Source organism: Hippocampus comes, unplaced genomic scaffold (genome assembly GCF_001891065.2).
Source record: "Hippocampus comes isolate QL1 unplaced genomic scaffold, H_comes_QL1_v1.1 scaffold22, whole genome shotgun sequence".
Lineage (NCBI taxonomy): Eukaryota > Metazoa > Chordata > Actinopteri > Syngnathiformes > Syngnathidae > Hippocampus > Hippocampus comes.
In genome coordinates this window covers 7,106,509-7,124,757 of record NW_017806175.1, presented here as the reverse complement: position 1 = coordinate 7,124,757, position 18,249 = coordinate 7,106,509, and the positions used below count along the sequence as shown (strand labels likewise).

General features: G+C 42.8%; 1 protein-coding gene across 2 annotated transcripts; it reads right to left on the bottom strand.

The window, feature by feature from the left end:
* Positions 1-506: 506 nt before the first annotated feature.
* Positions 507-17,066, bottom strand: ssbp3b (single stranded DNA binding protein 3b). Of its 2 annotated transcripts, XM_019897216.1 has the most exons (18): positions 16,868-17,066; positions 15,132-15,204; positions 13,809-13,870; positions 13,630-13,714; positions 8,369-8,458; positions 5,947-6,021; positions 5,671-5,733; positions 4,963-5,026; positions 4,664-4,737; positions 4,235-4,299; positions 4,109-4,157; positions 3,879-3,914; positions 3,744-3,795; positions 3,592-3,656; positions 2,930-3,008; positions 2,477-2,505; positions 2,287-2,388; positions 507-1,104 (listed from the first exon to the last, which is right to left on the bottom strand). In XM_019897216.1, the coding sequence occupies exons 1-18, from the start codon at positions 16,921-16,923 to the stop codon at positions 1,075-1,077; spliced, it is 1,149 nt and encodes a 382-aa protein (XP_019752775.1). In that variant the 5' UTR covers positions 16,924-17,066; the 3' UTR covers positions 507-1,074. The 2 variants fall into 2 exon arrangements, with proteins under 2 accessions (XP_019752775.1, XP_019752776.1); XM_019897217.1 differs by lacking the exon at positions 5,947-6,021 and having other exon boundaries at positions 16,868-17,065.
* Between the last annotated feature and the right edge of the window lie 1,183 nt (positions 17,067-18,249).

The following is an 18,249-nucleotide window of genomic DNA, read 5'->3' as shown; positions in this document are numbered from 1 at the left end:
TGGCGAATGAAACTCGCCCTTCAACATTGATTTGTAGCACCGAGGTGGCGCCAAAGCACTATTTATATTCAACAGGGTTTTGTCTTGACACATGAACTCTCACCTCACTTCCCTTCAACATGGTTCCTTGGCAACGAGATGCTACAAAATGGCGCCTAAGCACAACATTTTTTTTATATTCGACACGGCCTTGGGCCTGAGCACAAAAATGGCAACTATCAACTCAAGAAGAAAAAAAAATTGGCAAAAATTGACTGATTGTTTTTTTTTTTTTTTTTTAACATCAACAAATTATCACATAAGACATGTATTGCCATTTAAAAAAAAGATTTTTGCTGACTTTTCTCTCTAAGATATTCAATACTAAAAGGACAGCGGACTGTAAAGCAGTCAAACGTTCTGCCTGTAATCACATCTTTATTATTGAATTTATTATTCGCTATGTATGTTGTTTTTTTATTATTAATTGGCTATGGGAATCTTATTCTGACCAATACTGAAATCTGCACTGGCCTTTAAAAAAAAAAAAGACATTGACCGGGCCCAGGTAGGTTTCTGAGTGTGCGGGGGAACACTGTAATTGAAAATGTCCATCAGTGAGTGTTCTAAACGAGTGCGGTGGCGAGGTGGGCACATATGGCGAGCAGCAAAAAAAATAAAAATAAAATAAAACTGGGAAAAGCTCACGATGCACATGTACATGTATGTACACTCTCCAGTGTTTGAAGTGGACCCGAGCGGGACAAGGGAGACACTTCCTGCACAAATTCATTCCAAAAAGAGGTAAACCATCGCTCTAGGGTGGGGTGGTACTTGTATATCGGGGGTCCGTTTCGCCATTGTTGTTGAACGATCGTTTCACGAGCTGCTTTTGTCCCGTGAGAGAGACACGAGCCGTTTTGTTTCACCCGCGTTTCAGCATTTCCGACGTCAAGTTTGGATCCCTGATTTTCTGCTGATGCGTTCGGCCGTGTCTGATCGGAGGGAGGCGTGGGGGTTCGAATCCTTGGAATGATGGCAAATTACGAAGGGTAGGGCTGGCAGGGGGGGGGAGAGAAAGGGGATGGGGGGGGGTCACACACTCATCGTCATGGTTGGTGAGTACTGCAGAAGAAGAGAAAGAGGAGTTAGAAAATCGTTTACGGGCATCCCTTAAGCATGTCAAATATATAATCAGCTCTATTTTGTCCTGTAAACGGTATTCTCCAGGTAGTGGCACCAGGAATTAAAATGCTAGCAGGATTTCGCTTGACGAAATTACGTTCTGGTTGAACATTCGGGTGTTTAAACGATTCGAGTCAAGACATTTTGTACACTTAAATTGTTCATTAAAAAAAAAAAAAAAGTCAAGCAATTACTGAAATGATACAAACTAAGATAAGTGGCAAACTGCCAAATAAAAAGAAATGACTACATGGACAAATAATATACAAAATGACGCATTCTCCAGATGGTTTGGGTTGAACAGGCCACACACGAATGGGAACATCTGCTACAGACTTGGGAAGAATTTTTATGGGGAATGTTTCATTTCCATCATAGAAAAAAAAAATCCATACGTGTGCTCTGCTCTTCCATCTGCCGAAGTTGGCTGGCTACTTTATGAGTCAAAAGTTGAATGACATTTTTTTTTTTTTTTGGTGCAATGTGACATGAAGTCAATCTTTAGTATCTTTTGGTGTAATTTAATTTGACTAGTGTATTACACCGACAGCCGAACATTTTTCCCACCTATGAGGAGCATTTCCACAGGGGTGATGGGGGCTTGGAGTTTTAAAGCACGGCTAAAAAACTACAGTCATCGTAGAAACGGTGCCACGGGTTACAGATTTTCATTCGTGTGTTTGTAGAGTATTTGACTGCGTATGTGCGATGCGTTGCTTGGCAACCTGATCAACTCTTATTGCCTTTGCACAGGATTCTATGCATTCATTATCATGGTATTCTGATTAAACTGCTCGGATTGTATGGGAAAAACGTGAATGCAGAAACACATTCTGCTTTAATGTGGCCTGTAGCCACGTGCACGTCACCGGCGATAATCGGTGCAACTTCCGGCCGGATCCACCGTGTGTGTCAATTTTTCAAATGGATCGCTGTGAAATTTACATCTCATGAAAACTACACAATGCGGACATTAGAAGTGCCTGTTGACTTCACCGAATTACACCCGTTTGTTGGTTGCGCACAAATGACATTAAAAGTGCATGTTAAAAAAAAAAAACAAAATACAAAACTCGAGCACAAAAAGTTTGACTAAGTGGCACCGAAGAGGTTGTGACCTACGTTCTCGCTCTGAAATGAGTGGAGGAAGTTCCCACTCAGCTCGCCATCATCCCTCGGTGTCCCGGGAGGATTGCTAATGCCACTTAAATTGTTTGGAGAATTCTAGGAACAAAAAAAAAAAAAAACATGAAACTCATTGTGTGGATGGACAGAGAGACTGTTTGATGACACGACTGGGTGCAACGCTTACCTTGTTCATTCCGTCCAAATCACCAGAGCCTAAACGAACAACAAAAAAAAAATCTTAAAATGGGGAAATGTTCAGTAATAGGCAGTGGGAGGAAGTAAGTAAGAAATTTATATTTGGGGTGGGTGGAATGTTTGAACATCATTACCTTTTGTGTTATGTTGTTAATGTGTTTAAAACCAACAACAAAAAAATGCTGATTCCAAAAGAGTTAACTAATGTCAGCTAATTAAATCGTCCCGCCAATTAATTCGTGGGAAGTAACACAGTACAATAGTTATTGTGCTTTAGTAGTAGTTTCTCAGGTAACTACTTGAGTTGAACACAGATCAGTACCTTCTTCTCCTACTTTCGCCAGTCCTTTTTTTAAAAATTTTAGGATCTATATTTCTACTCAAGTGCAGAATACTTTTGCCACTCCTGGCAATATTTAATGTGTTGTGCAAGCGGTGTTACCTAGTGACCCGTTCATGTGGTGTGGTTCCATCCCAGCCATGGCTCCCAGGGGTCCATCAGAGCCGGGGCCCATGGGGAACTGAAGCGGAAACGCAACGTGTGGGATTACATCGCCGCTGTAAGGCCGGCAAACGAGCTCCGGAACAAAGCAGCTACAGTGAAACCTTAACGCGGCAGCCCATGAGGTTTATTCTCATTGCTTTGGCGTTAGTTTGCATGACATTTCCAAAGAAACAGCCTTAGAAATGCAAGAAACATGTTGAGTGAATTAAAAAAAATGAAGACCGTTTATTTTTACTGTTTACGGATAAGCCGTTATTTATTAAAGTTGTTCATTTACCGGTAATTTGTGGGCGAGAACGGATTAATTGCATTTCTATTCATTTCAATGGGAAACATTACCTCGATCTATAAACAAGCTCAGCAATTAAGTTCATAACTTTAGGTTCCACTGTATCACCTAAAATATTGCCTTTATAGCCAAAATGGGGTTTTATAATGATTTCTATTTCAATTTTCGACCCATCGGTTTTCTGTCATGCGTGTCCCTAGTTGGATTGCAGGTGAACTTGATCCTATTCCAGCTGCTTGCCAGTCAATGACGTCTCAGGTAGATGTGTCACCACTTGTGCTGCCTCAATTTCACTCTCACCATAACTTACATTATTTCGATTGCCGGGTCCAGTGTTAATCATGGTGTACAAATTGTCACCAGAGTTGTTGGAGTCTGTTTTGAAAAAATACAAATAAACAGTCACGTGACCGCTAGCGGACAATACATGATTATGTGGATATGTGAGTAAGAAGTAGTCACCTGCGGGGCTGGGCATGATGGGAGTCCCTGGTGGTCCTCCTCCAGATGCTCCCTTTAGAGAATATGTCATGTCATTCAACATGTGTGATTTGGCTTCAAAAATGTTACGCTAAAAGAGCAAAGATGTCTTCTTACCCCGTACGCGCCAGGAGACGGTGATGAGTAAGGCATCTGTAACCAAGAAAAACATTACCAACCATAGATGGAAAGACCAAGCACAAGCCGTGTACCTCGAAGTGTCGTCATTGATCGCTGCATTATCTGAAGTGTGTTATGGTTCGATATGCGTGGACAAAAAAAAAATGGAACTGCCGTTTGAACCGGCACCTCCCTGTCTTTACTCTTGTGTAATTGTGTGTACTCACAGAATTAGCATTGTTAGGATTGGGCCATGGCCGACCAGTCCCCGGGCCCCTGGAAGGCAAAAGGAGTGTTAAACCTGGCTGCAGCACTCTCGATTGAAGAGAAGTAGAGATAAACTGAAGGCTCACATGTTGACTCCTGGCATGCCGGGACCCATGGTGTTGTGCGGGGGCCTCATCCCTCCACCAAAGTTCTGAAAAGACGGTATTGTTACTGAAATTTTTCTTTTTAGTTTAAAATGGCTTACCTTAAAGTGAAGGTGGCGGTAATGCACCAAAAGTATTTGTCAACCGCCAAAAGAAAGTACAAGAAATTGAATAATGAAAAAAAAAAAAAAAGATTCAGTCGTCATGGTAACTAACGTGTGACATATCGCCAATTTAGCATGAGGCATCCACCACCTTACTATTTAAAGCAACAAAAGCCGCAATAGTCAGTCAGGATTCTACCTTTACCTACAATGCAAACCAAGAGCCTCTCAATAACGACCCAGTGGCCATTTTGACGACAATAATTTTGTTTTAGTGCTAGCAAACCCCCCAAAAAAACTACTGCACCTGTGGGCCGGGCCCCATGGGCCCCATTCCTCGAGGGCCGCTCATTCTCTGCATGGGCCCCAAGTTAGGATGACCTGGTGGGATGAAGACAGTTGATATGAGGACACCAGAAATTTTTAAAACCCCCAAAAGCATGCTTCCTTTTCCCCCTCAGTAACATGTAATTCGTTACCCCCCCCCCCCAAAAAAAAAATCTCCTGTCCTTCTCTACAGTTGCATAAACAAACGCTACTGGCCACTAGCCGAGGAAATACAAAGTTACAGAGATTAATGAGAGAGGAAATGGGAAGGTTTCTTACCTTGTGGTCGTGTCGGGTCCATATTAGGCAACATGGGATGTGGGCCTGGTCCTCCACCTGGCGGCTGTGAGGGAGAAATACATCACGCGACTTTGTCATTTGTACTGCAGTTAAGCACCAAATTATTCACACGAGAATATTGAGGCGCAGTATTGATGTCCAAACTGTTCATTATGTGACAATGATAGTATGATAGAATGTCAGTATTTTTTTTTTTCAGGTGGCAGTTCGTGCCAAGAATTTGAGAACTACCGTGTTCGAGCTAGAATTGAACAGGATCCTTTTTTTAAGATGGTAAAAAGCAAAATACCCATTCAAGAAATTTTAAAATCTTGGACTTTGTTTTGTGTGGATTTCACAACTACCTTTTTTTTAATTTAATATTGCACAGCTGTACCATGACAGAAATCCTCCAACCACCACCATTAACAAATGAAATTCAACAATCCAATTAGCACTTCGTAATTTTGAATTCTTTGGTAATTGTGAATTTTTTTTAATTGTCTCTCATTTATTCTAAAATGGCAATCCATTTATATTTAAAGTTTCAAGTTGCTTTGAGCTGTTGTTTGTTCCCAAGTGGTACAACACAAACAGAAAATTTCCCTGAATTCATGAATATTTGTAACTCGTCATAATCTGCGTCGCCTCAGGCTGAACTGAATGTTTTGTTTATTCTTCTTTTCCGTTTGTGCGTTTGACATCTACCTGGTTTGCCATCCTGATGGGGGGACCTCTCGGGCCGCCGGCAAAGCGAGGTGACATGAAGGACTGCGACACAGACAAGACATTTGCGTCAGATTTCGATTCAAACCCAATGCGCTTGCTTCCTTCGTTCCCACTGTGCCAGCGCTGTCAAGCCATCGGCGCTGAGACAAAAGAGCAAAGCGTGAAGCGGCGAGCGCTTCGAGCCGGCAACCCCAAAATGACTGCGGACAGCAAAATAGAGAACAAGGAGGGCCAAAGAGGGAAAGGGAGCGTTACCTGACTGTGGGGTCCCATCATATTGTTAGGGGGAGGAGGCTGAGGGTGAGGAGAGCCCTGGGGACCGGGAGGACCCTGCGGCATTGCACAAAAATGACGGCAAAATGGAGGAAGGGGGGGTGGGTGAGGAGAGAAAGAGGGGCCAAGACAGAAAAAGAGAAGCGGGGTTACTGCAGGGCAAGAGGACAGTTAGAGAGCGAGAGATGCAAAAAAAAAAAAAAAAATGCAATGATGAAATAAGCCTGCCATCATGTTCCAAACACAGTCAGGGAAACTAAGCAGAGAGGAGCAAGCATGTGAGAAGAGGATGTGGGCGCTCTCGCCTGTCAATCAAGGAGCGGAGGAACCTTGCTGTATGCAGCATGTTATCAACGCTAATCCCCCCTCCCCCCCACCCATCCTGCCCTTCTCCCTCACCAAAAATAACGGCATCAATTAGCCGCTCCGTACAATTAGCCTTCCAACACTTAACGCTCACATATACACCGCGGGAAAGACAATGCTGCTGATCTGAACGAGAACGGAGCAAACCCATTTTGAGACTCTTCCGACGGATTCCGGTTTGTGTCTACACGTGTGCGTGCTCACATCAGTGTCAAAATGTTTGTTCCCGGAATTAGCATGAACACATATTGAGTCATCTTCACAGCCGGGGTTGTGCAGTTATGTAATTAACCCTTCAAAAGACATTTTGTGCCATTCTGCTTTTGTAAAAAAAAAAAATAAATAATAATAATAATAATTAAATCAACATGATCGTCAGTGATTACGTACAATTAAAATTGAGGTGTTGCAATCGTGAACTTTCGCAAACAGTCGTCGGCCAACCGCCAGGGGATGAACTGCCAAAATATTGTAGTAAGCGGGCGCAGCCTGCCGCAGGACCCTAAAATCGCTCTATGGACTGAGCGAATCACATTGAGTGAAGTACACCAACAATTTGGAGATGAGTAGCATCTTACTGTCTTGAATCACTTGACTGTGCTCTCTAATATCATATTTACAGTAGTGGCTTAGCTCTTTGTCAGTTTAATGTTCCTGAGTACTTTGATGGTCATCGTTTATTGTTTTTTTTTTTTTTTTTAATTTTCATTATGTCCTGAAAGGTGAAAACTTTAATTGATTTCACTTACTATTAAAAAAAATTGTTTAGGTAAAATGACAATTTTTTTTTTTTTTAATGGGGACAATGGACTATATTTGAAGACTTCTTAAGAGTTAATATCACGGCTTCATTCCACACAGTTATCCAACGCGTCGAGCTCCATGAGATATCGATTCCAGAGTAGGCGCGGCATACTTCCATTTCTCCATTAGGGGGAAAACGTCCAGGCCACGCCTGCCTGTTTACAGCAGCGGACGGGCCCGTGCATACTAAGCGCCTATGACGCTTACGACAAGTTGACTAAGCAGCGTCAAGGACGGCGGCAAGCAGGAGCACTTCTGTGCTCTGAGATGAGATGCAAAATAAGAGCTGCGTTCATGATTTGGTTCGGACAATAGAGGATTTTGATCATATGGTAACCACAGCTTTCACTGTAATACAGTATGATAGCGTGTGTTGACTCACATTTGATTGGAAGGTATACAAAATGCACCAAAAATAATAATAATAATAGTACAACCAGCTATAGTGTCTATCCATTCCAATTGCCTCCAACTGGGATCACCTCTTTTAGTAAGGAAACCAAAGTCATCATGATTCAGCTAATTTTTCCTTGCAGAAATTAAGATTATTAGTCGCTTTTGTGGAGTAGTCACTAGAAGGGTCTGAAAGTGGCTAAATATAAAATTGCTACATTGGTAAAAGTAAGCTTTCATTGAACTAGGAGCAAATATACCAAAAAAAAAAAAGTTCCATCTTTTTAAGGTTAATTTAAGGAACAGACATAACAATACTAAATATTTTAAAAAGCAATATCGCCCTATAGTGACACAGTCATGTCAAAAAAAAAAAAAAAGCTTGGAAACAAAGTCATCAGATGTTCCTCGGATGCAAGAAGGGTTTAAAAAAAAAAAAAAAGGGAGCCAAAACAGCTCTTAACTTAATGAACAAGAGAGCACATTTAAGATGACTCAATATGTGTTCATGCTAATTCCGTGAAAAACATTTGGACACTGTGAGCAAGCACACCCGTAAACAATAAAAAAAAAAACGTAATCCAACCGGAGAGACACAAAACTGGATCGCCTTGTTCGCTTTAAGATCATCGCTCTTAACGACGTGCAGACAGCGTAAATGGTCGGTTTATTTCTGTCGGCAGCCATGCGTTCGGCGAGAGCAATGCACGTCAGCGGGGAGGCGTTTTGAACTGTGAACGTAACGTTGAATGTAAAAAGTATTTTTTTCTTTTGTTTTGTTTTAAAACAACCAAACATGCATTTGAACTCCTGCTTCCAGTGAGGCGAGTGACGGACTGACCTGGAAAAATCCAGGCGGCATGGGTCCTCCTGGCATGCCATCACCCGGGGGCATCCCTCCCATGACAGGGCTGGGGGCCGCCGCTGCACTCTGGGGAACGGAAGACCACAAAATGACAAGTCGGTAGGCCCTCGTCACATTCAAAGTACAAGTTCGTTTCCTACAGTTGTGAAGTGGGGGGGGGGGGGGGATCGTGGGGATTCACTGTACTTGGCGGCAGTACAAACGGTAAAAACATTGACGTGGGTTCCATGAGGCGAATCCCGAGCCCCCGCTGATCCAGGATGTAGTGAATGAGATAAGCATCAGGAGGGACTTGGTGAGTCAGTGGCTCCAAAGTGCTGCAACACAGCAGTGGCATACCCGGACCGATTTCCTGCACAAACCGCAGGCCTAATTCGCTAATGTGCCATTTGCTTTGGTCACACAGTCCTAATTGCCTGGGTTTTGCTTCCTCGTCGCGAAGGCAACATGAGATGCGCTAATGTCTTCTCAAGCGGCGGTGTTTGTTTGGCTTCCAAAGAGGAGCGCCGCAACAGGAGGAAGAAAAAGCCCCTTTCGGCTCCGTTTTGGTGGCCCGGATGGGACGCCGACCGGGAGCGATTACGACGGCGAATGGAAGGATGGATGTACGATCAGCCCCGCTCAAATATGCAAACACTGTCAGGAGCCCTCCAGCACTAAAGACATTACTGGTCAACAGCCAACACGCTGCCTGTATCGACTGCACCCCCCCCCTCCCCCTAATTATATCTGAGCAGGCTGCCACTGCAGGGCCACTGTGAAATACCTCGGCCGGGAGAGAAGTGAGGCCAGAAAGAAGTCAAGACCTCAGCACCTCAATGATGTGCAAACAAACACGCATTTTGGTAAGTCTTTACACATTGGCGTTATAGGATAGTGAAGGGGTCTTGGGGGGGGGACAAAAATATAAGACATTGACATGATTTGAAGAAAGAGGCTTGAATGGCTCCAACTTTGTGGCTAAGGTCTCCATCTCTTCTGCTTGGCCAAAATTTGATGTGGAAAAAAACCCCAAAACAAACAACTGCGTTGAACTACAACAGAGATTGTGAGGCCTCATAAATGACTCCTTCTGGATGAATGGGTAAGAAATATTCTGACAAACACACACACACACACACCAATATGTTGTAGAACGTCTTCCCAGCAGAGATGGAGTTGATTCGGGTGGCATCATAACCTTTGATTCCTGCCGGGAATTTTTACATCGAACAGAAGCAAATCGCTTGCGCAACATTTCGGCTGAACAACCTGAAAAGGCATTCGATTTCAGTCCACTTATGGTCCAGTAAAAATCACTTTTGAAAGCAAACGAGGCTTCTTGGGTTAAAATATATCTATATATATATATATATATATATATATATATCTCAAGGTTTTTGTCATCATTTTTGTCACCACTGGTGACTCGACTAACTCTTGACAGATGCACTGCCTGCAAAACGAACCCTTCGAAAACAGCTCAACCATAAAATTTGACCCCAAACCGAAGACAGACTGCCTTCTCAGGTCCTAATATGTCCCGCTAACGTTGACAGATATGTTAGGGGGCTTAATGAAAAGAACCCAGTGGCGCTCTAAATGAACCCCGTCTTGGAGTCGACGCTGTGGAACAGGGGACGGAGGGGGGCAGATGTCTCGGACCTGCCAGGGGGGCTATGAGCTCTTATCCGAAGCCTTCCTGACAGCTTCCTAGGGGACCTCTTGAAGACAGACTCTCCCCCCTCCTCAGTAGGCGCGATTTAGCTTGTGCATGTGCACACTTCAAAAGCCTGCTGGCCTAAATGACCTCACGCCCCTTGAATCACTGGAGCGGGCTAGACAACGTCAAAAACCAACGTACACGAAAAAGCATTTAAAAATTGTTTGAGAAAACTACTCGGGCACTGTTAATTACATAATTGATGCTGACGCATAATTACGGTGTACCGGATCACTTCAAGTTAGTCTGACACAATAAATATGGAACAAAAGGCACACATTTGAAAAACGTTTTGAGCTGAGGTGTATTTGACAAAATGAATACAAGGAAATCCCCTGGGCCATCCGCGTTAAGACATTTTCACGTCACAACTCTGCATCCCTTCTACTCTCTTTTTGTGCCAAAACTCAAAATACCCTGAAGATGAAAAATTATTTCTCTGAAATGGGATATATTCCTTTTCTAGTGACCATCGATTGTTCAAGATAGTGTTCCGCATCTTCCAAGATTCATAGCAGGATACATTCAGGGCACTTATCCAGCACTGCCTTGAGATACTTCAGATGCCCACCGCAGAGGATAAAGAATATATGCCTGTGAGTATTGTTATATTGTCCGTCTACATGTATTGCTGCACTGTTTGTGTTCAACTATCAGTTGCTCAAAGTGTTCTAACGCCACCTCCATAGTAGCTTTTTGTGATGACATTTTGCATCGTATGTTAGCTTTATGTTCGGTGGACTTGCAAAATGTCAAGTTTACCAATAAGTGCCGCATCTCTCATTTTTGGGGAATGCTATATTGGATTCTGAGCAGAGTCCTTTGACTCAAATAAATGGGATGAGCAAGAAATGTTAAGGGAGACCACCCAATTGCAGACTCTGGACCAAGCCAGGTCTTAACAGCCCCTCTTCTTCCATTAGAAACAACAGTGCAAAGGAAAAAAAAGGCCCCGTGTTTAGTTTGTAAATGTTTAACCATTACTCAACATCGTAAAAAGCTAATCCCGGATCCCGACTGGACGCTCGGGTCCTGCCGCCACCCCCCTCTCGCCTCGTGTCAGGTCCTCCTGGTGGATGCTGGGCATATGCCACGGTGCCACTCCCCCTTTTTTTTCTTTCACCAATCTGGCCCTCGCCTCCCGTGACAGCCATCAATCAGCCGCCGACGCCATGGCGACGGGGCCCCTCGGGGAACATTCAGCATCGCTGGCGTGAATACACCAGGGGCTTTACGAGCACCGGCGGCCAACGAAGCAACGCGCGCAAACGCACCTCCCCCACACCGAGACAATGGCTACGCTCCAAGCACTAGTACTGTCCACACATACGATAGCCTGACCCCCCCTCACCCCCATGACATCTACAAATGCACAACATCAGTGCGAAAGGCAACCTCAAGATGTCGGGGAATGAAACACACAAAGTCTCCAAGCACCCTGATCTCACTCTCCCAAAGATATCAGAATTTTTCCTCTGCATGAAAGTTAGAGGCGGACACCTTCACCCCCACTTCCGATTCTAAACAGATTTTTTTTTCCGTGATAGTCGTTGCACTAGAAAGGTTATTTTCAACCGGGATTGTGGTGTCACGAAAACAGTTGTAAGTCACTCCTAAAACCATCAAAGATTTTCTTTTCCTGCTGCAGATTTTTGTAGTCATCCATGAAAGAACCGTAGTATTATTACCTTTGAGTTAAATCGAAATAAGAAATCTTGTAAACATCTGAATTAGTTTTTTAAAAAAAGGAAAAAATGTTAATCTTTATTATTTTCATACAAATTGCATAACCGTATCACAATTTGTGCATTTCTTTGTACGGTCAAAAAAAAAAAGATAACTGAAATGTTCATTTTGTTTTAAATCGGATTCATCGATCAATCAGAAAAACTTTTTTTTTTTTTTTAAACAGATTTCTCGATCATTCAACTCATCATTCGTTGCAGTCCTTTTGGCTTGCAACAGAAAACAAACTGATCAAGAAATGGAGCAAGCACTGGCTTGGGGGGCACTCGGAAGTCGGGATACCAACTGTGCTCCGCGCTCGGTTTCAAAACCACGGGACACAAAGCGAATGTGGAAGAAAGTCTGTTTCAAGCGAAAACGCTCGGCGAGCGATAGCAAGGCGTGTCGTTTTGTAAAGGGCAGCGTGCCGCCGCAGACGCTCCACGAGCTCCTAGGTCACCAGCGAGACCAGGAGGCCTGTTACCGTGACAACTATCTGCTAAGAGACAAACCCACGTCGCCATTTTAACTAGCCACCCCCCCCCTTCCTGTCTGATGAGTCAACCCCCCCCGCTCCAAGGCCCCGAGCACTGGCGGGTGATCGTCCTTTTCTGCTGATGCCGTGAAGTCTTCTAATTGACAGTAGCTCGTGGAAAAAAAAAAAGAATATGACCGTCCCAGATAAAACCTTTCAAAACGCATCATCATCATAAACAGGATGCACCGTTACAAAAGTGTCACGCTTCACACGTTGTGTGGATCTAATCGGGATCTCCTCTTGCCGCGAATCAATCGAGATCATTCTATAGCGGGTGAATATGCCTCAACGTGTAGCGACATGTCTGAACTCGAGCCACGCTGACATCAGCATCGTTTTTCCCAGAAACCAAATCAGCTCCTCCTTTGGGTGCGTCACCAACGGGGCAAGATAACCGTTCAAAAGCATTGAGGTACAAACAGCGCAAAGACAATACATTCCAATTTACAAATTAAACATCATGGAATAATTGTGGCTTTGGGTTAAAAAATCTTTTTTTCCTTCAAATAATCAAATATTTTTTTTCTTACCTCCATTCAACACATGATTTCAAATGGGCAGTGCAGAAAATTGCTTGCATTATTGTTGTACTCTGACTTATGATTGACAGATTTCGGTTCACGCCAGATTTAGGAGAAGTTATGAACTCCAATCCAATCCTTCGTATGAATTCATGGTTGGTGTGGGTTTATTTTAGTGTCAGACTAACCTGTAAGACCAAAACATTTATGTATAATAAATCTGACATGATTTATTGTCATGGAGTTTCATTTATTGCTTGTGCTAGTGAAAAGGTTACATAAGAAGAGGAAAAATATCACACATTAAATCACAAATTGAGAATTAAAAAAAATTTTTTTTTTCAAAATTGTTCACTCCAATTTTAAAGCATGGGAGGGATAAAAATATGCTTAGAAGCTCCCGATATTACAGAATTTCACCTACCTTCCTACCTGGAACGTATCCCCCCCCACGACGCCATCACATCACTGCAGTCAGGCATAAAGCTATATCCAAATTTGGTCAATTTCCTGTTTTGTTTTGTTTTTTTTAAACAAATGGATATTATTGTTCAGCTCTGCGTGGGTGTATTATTTTTTAAAATATTGACCAATGAAAAGTGCTATGTAACGGCTCGACAAACATGCCAATTTTTTTTTCCCCCTGAAAAGTGACACGGCAGGATTCTGCCGGACACCGGCGACGTTTTATCTATCTGTGTCTCATTTTTTTTACCTCGGGCGGCATTGCGTTTGGTAAGGGCCTACTCACATAGTCGTGGAAGGCTTTGGCTTCACTGGAGTGGTCACATGTCTCTCTCCTCTCCGGCGCAGCGCAGTACAAGTCCCAGAATACACTGTGGAGGACACGTGGTGGCGTGAGACAAACACCAGCGCGTAAACAAGCCCCGGACGTGTTTACACGGGGGAGACGAGATCACCATTGCTTACCACCACCAGGAATGCAGGAATCCTGGGGGTTCTCCGAGTGTTATGTTCTTCTCCCATCGTATCTAAGGAAGAAGTTTTGCAAATTTTAACACACTTTATATTCAATGATTAAAAAAAAAAAAAAGAGAGAGAGAGATTCTGTGTTAGGAATCACTTGCTCGCCACTATCTAGTACCCTTTATAGTGAATTAGCCATTTTCCCCCAAAAACTATTTTTGATTTGATTGCAGAGTTTTAGTCCGTGACATAAAATCTTTATTTATAATATGTACTGATTCAGGAGTAGGGCTGTGATTCCAAACCAGTGTGGCATGGGAAAATGTAGGGATGGACCAGTACCCATACCAGGTATCGGTATCAGGCACATACTAGTCTTATTTGAAAGGGATCGTTGAATCACGGAGGGTGCCGATACCAGTCACAGATAATTAAATTTGACATTAAATCCTCCTCCACAATAGTTACCGCTATACTGTACATATCGGTCTGAAAAAAGTGTTATCGAACATCCCTGGGAAAAAGTAAAATGGAACTTGAGTCTGGGGGTGGGGGGCAAATTGATGAAAACAATGTATTTTTGTTCTGTCAATGCCAGTGATGTTTACTGACAGGCAGAACTGGTAAGTGCTCTTCCACTCGATGGCAATTAACCTGTGTATCCAGTTCTTGTGATATTTCCGTTTGGTCTTGTGCCGTGACTTTTTTTTTCTCTCGTGTAAAATATGTTTTGGCTCAGTCCTGTTTTTCCCCCCAAACTTGGCTGAGCCAAAACATATTTCCGTTTGGTCTTGTGCCGTGACTTTTTTTTTCTCTCGTGTAAAATATGTTTTGGCTCAGTCCTGTTTTTCCCCCCAAACTTGGCTGAGCCAAAACATATTTCCGTTTGGTCTTGTGCCGTGACTTTTTTTTTCTCTCGTGTAAAATATGTTTTGGCTCAGTCCTGTTTTTCCCCCCAAACTTGGCTGAGCCAAAACATATTTCCGTTTGGTCTTGTGCCGTGACTTTTTTTTTCTCTCGTGTAAAATATGTTTTGGCTCAGTCCTGTTTTTCCCCCCAAACTTGGCTGAGCCAAAACATATTTCCGTTTGGTCTTGTGCCGTGACTTTTTTTTTCTCTCGTGTAAAATATGTTTTGGCTCAGTCCTGTTTTTCCCCCCAAACTTGGCTGAGCCAAAACATATTTTACACGAGAGAAAAAAAAAGTCACGGCACAAGACCAAACGGAAATATGTTTTGGCTCAGCCAAGTTTGGGGGGGAAAAACAGGACTGGGGAACTATCCTAAAGACAGCAAAAGTGAGAATATCCACAAAGGGCGCACGCACCTCTGACAAAAAGGTCTGTGCAGACTTTTGTGCTCCTATGTGAAGCAAATATTCATAGACGTAGAGAGCCAACCTGTGGAAAACAAATGACGATTTTAATTCAAGCTCTCAATGAACACAGAAAAGCAAATAGAGCAGAGAAAGTAGCAAGTGCACTATGTTAAGCTGTTTATTTGATATCCATCTTAAGGGCCATGCACTGGAACCCACTTTGTCCTCACTTGTAAGGCAATTCAGGGCACTCGTAAAATAACTTAAGTAGCTGGAGTATTAGTTATAATGTGCCACTTTTTGCCACTACTAGAACCTTACACCAGACATGAAACAACAAAAATATGGATGTGATTGACGGCCCCCGAAAAGGTTTAAACAGTACTCTACTTGCTAAGATGCTATGTTATGCCAAGGTGTTTTTTCCAAAAATGCCTTTTTTTTTTGGTTGTTTTTTTTTTTAATGTTGTGCATTTCTTGTGTCCACATTTAAGAAAGAAACATCACCGCAAGTATTGTCAAAAGTGGTACTAGTATTGGAAGAAACTGCCCCTGCTGATGTGTTGATTGTTTCACTAGTAAGGACAGAGAATACTAGTACATGGACCTCAGGCTAAGTATCCAGAATATAAAAATTCAATATCCTTAATTTGGAGGCTACTAGCATGACATCTGCCTTGTCGGAGTAGCATTACTAATCCAGAACAGTAGTTTACTATTTTTCTTCTACTCGGTAAGCTTTAACTGTGTCCTAGTAAGCCAATTGAGGCCCTAAGTAGTGGCAGAAAAACAGTGGTAAGACAGTCATTCCATTTACACTATTACACTACTGCACATGAGTACTCGTGCACTGCACTGTTTTACTAGTGAGGACAAAGAGTGAACTAGTACATGAAAATTGAATTGACTAAATGCCCAACCGGCTTTACGTGAAGCCTTTTTGTGCTCCTTGCAGGGTCCAGGAGGTTACCAGCGTGACGCATGCCTACGAGAAATGCCTAGTCGTGTTGTTAGAGCAGCAGAGTAGGTCACTAATAAGATTTCAATACATACTAGTCAACCAAAAGTGGCACTAGTACCGGGGTTAAAAAAAAAAAGCATGTTGTAGGCAAGATACAACCGTTCTTCTAGTTTGCCCTGGTAGTTATATTAGTGCGCCAGAAATGCCGTACTAGTGAAGACACAGAGTGCACTAGTACATGGCTGGAAAACAAGAGCACCGAATAAATGCTCAAACGTCTTCCCATACTAGTGCAGGCCTTTTGAACAATGGCTGCCAAGCAGGCTGTGGCACAAACACTTGCAGGATCTCAACCACAAAGTGTGTGGGGGTAGAAAGCAACAGCATATGGTGCAGAAAACACACAAAGCGTATACAAGAAAGCCTTGGCAAGAAGGCAAATGATCCAAAGCCAGGTTAGCTTGCAAACAGCTCCACACACAAACCAATGTAGTGTGCAACCAGGCGATGTTATTGTTTTCTACCTCTCGATTCGAGCCAAAATGTCACACTACTGCTCGTTATTCGAGTCGCTATTTACACGCGCATTTGGTGGTTGCAAAATTACAAATAAATGTAAACTAAATTGAAAAAAAGGAAAGACGACGATAGTAGACAAGGCGGTTCATTCAATTCCTTTCTCGCAAGCAGGAAATCGCCTTTTGCTAGCCTGTCCAGCGAACAACAGGCAAGTTGCGAGAGGAGGAAAAAAAAACAGCACATTCGTCACTGTTTCTCGCCTTACTTTTCTCGTGCTTGGACGTCCGAGGGCACCGGGGTTCCTTTGCCTTTGGGGAACATTGTTTCTCGCGGAAGAACAGTCAGCTTACTTGCTTATTTTTGGGTTGTTTTTTTTCCCTCGCCACTCTATTTCATCTGTCGGTTCATCGCGACCCTCTCGCACGCCAACCGCACTACACTGGTCCTCCTTACCAGATAACTCAACCGAGCTTGGTCCAAGCCAGGGGCGGGGTGAAAGGCGGGCCTAACGCTTCGATTGATGGTCTTACTAGCCAATAGACGGGTGGGATGTTATTTAAGGTCGACCTCCTTGTATTCAAGTTGAATAAATGTCCTTAGGCAACACTTTATTTTATTTTAACCATTTCACTCGTTGAAAAAGCTCATCATATTAAAGAATATGTACGGTATTTCACAAAAGTGATTCCACCCCTCACATTTTTGTTAATATTTAATTACTAGTGTACACCGTGCTACAATGTATCCTCTTCAGTGTTCAATTGGTTTGATAGAGTAAATTTACTGTCCTGTCAAAATAACAGAAGCAAGGACACTCCTAAGCGAAACTGCCAAAAGTATTTGGTAAGTGTCAATGATGTGTATGGCCAACATTATTTTGCAACACTGCTTCAACACTCTAGTTCAATGTAAATTTACTGTCCCCTCAAAATAACTCAACACACAGACATTAATGTCTAACCTGCTGGCAGCAAAAGTGATTTCGCACAGAGGTAAAAATTTCCAAATTGTGCCTGAAGTGACCAACATGAATTTTCCAGCCCTGCCTTAACCCACTTAGCCATCATAGGGTTCCCCTGAGCGTCAGCATGTAACCAGTGTAAATTTACTGTCACACTGAAATACCTCAAAACACAGCCAGTCATGACTAAACCACTGGCAACAAAAGTGGGGAACAGTACAGCCCGACGTGAAAATTTCCTAATTGTATCCCAAATGTCAAATTGTGAGTGGCTGTCATTATTTTCCAACACCGCCTAACCCTCTTGAACACGGATTCAGCAGAGCTTCATTGTAAATTTACTGTCTTTTAAGTACGGGTACCGGTAACTCCACACGTCGTCAATGTTTTGTTTTTACCTAAGTGGATGTCAGTCTATATTTTTTTTTTTACTTTTAATCGGTACTTCTACTTTACCTATTTGCAATAGTCAGAGGTACTTCAGAGTCAGGTACTTTTGCTCCCTCTGCTGAATATATATTTACATTATACTATATGTATACAAACTGTGGGACCGGTGGCTGTCTTTCCATGTTAAAAAATTATAATACTAATAATATTTTACCTCACCTAAAAATAAATACGTGAATAATAATTCCACCTTAAAACTTGCTGCGCGCTGTCCCCCGCCCCCCCCCTCTCTCTCT

Excerpts from the sequence above, each read along its gene's own strand:
- ssbp3b (XM_019897216.1), bottom strand. The coding sequence starts at position 16,923 with ATGTTCCCCAAAGGCAAAGGAACCCCGGTGCCCTCGGACGTCCAAGCA. Across the intron at positions 3,657-3,743 it reads CATCATGCCCAGCCCCGCAG|ACTCCAACAACTCTGGTGAC; the intron begins GTGACTACTTCT and ends TTTTCAAAACAG. Across the intron at positions 2,506-2,929 it reads CCACATGAACGGGTCACTAG|GCTCTGGTGATTTGGACGGA; the intron begins GTAACACCGCTT and ends TTGTTCGTTTAG.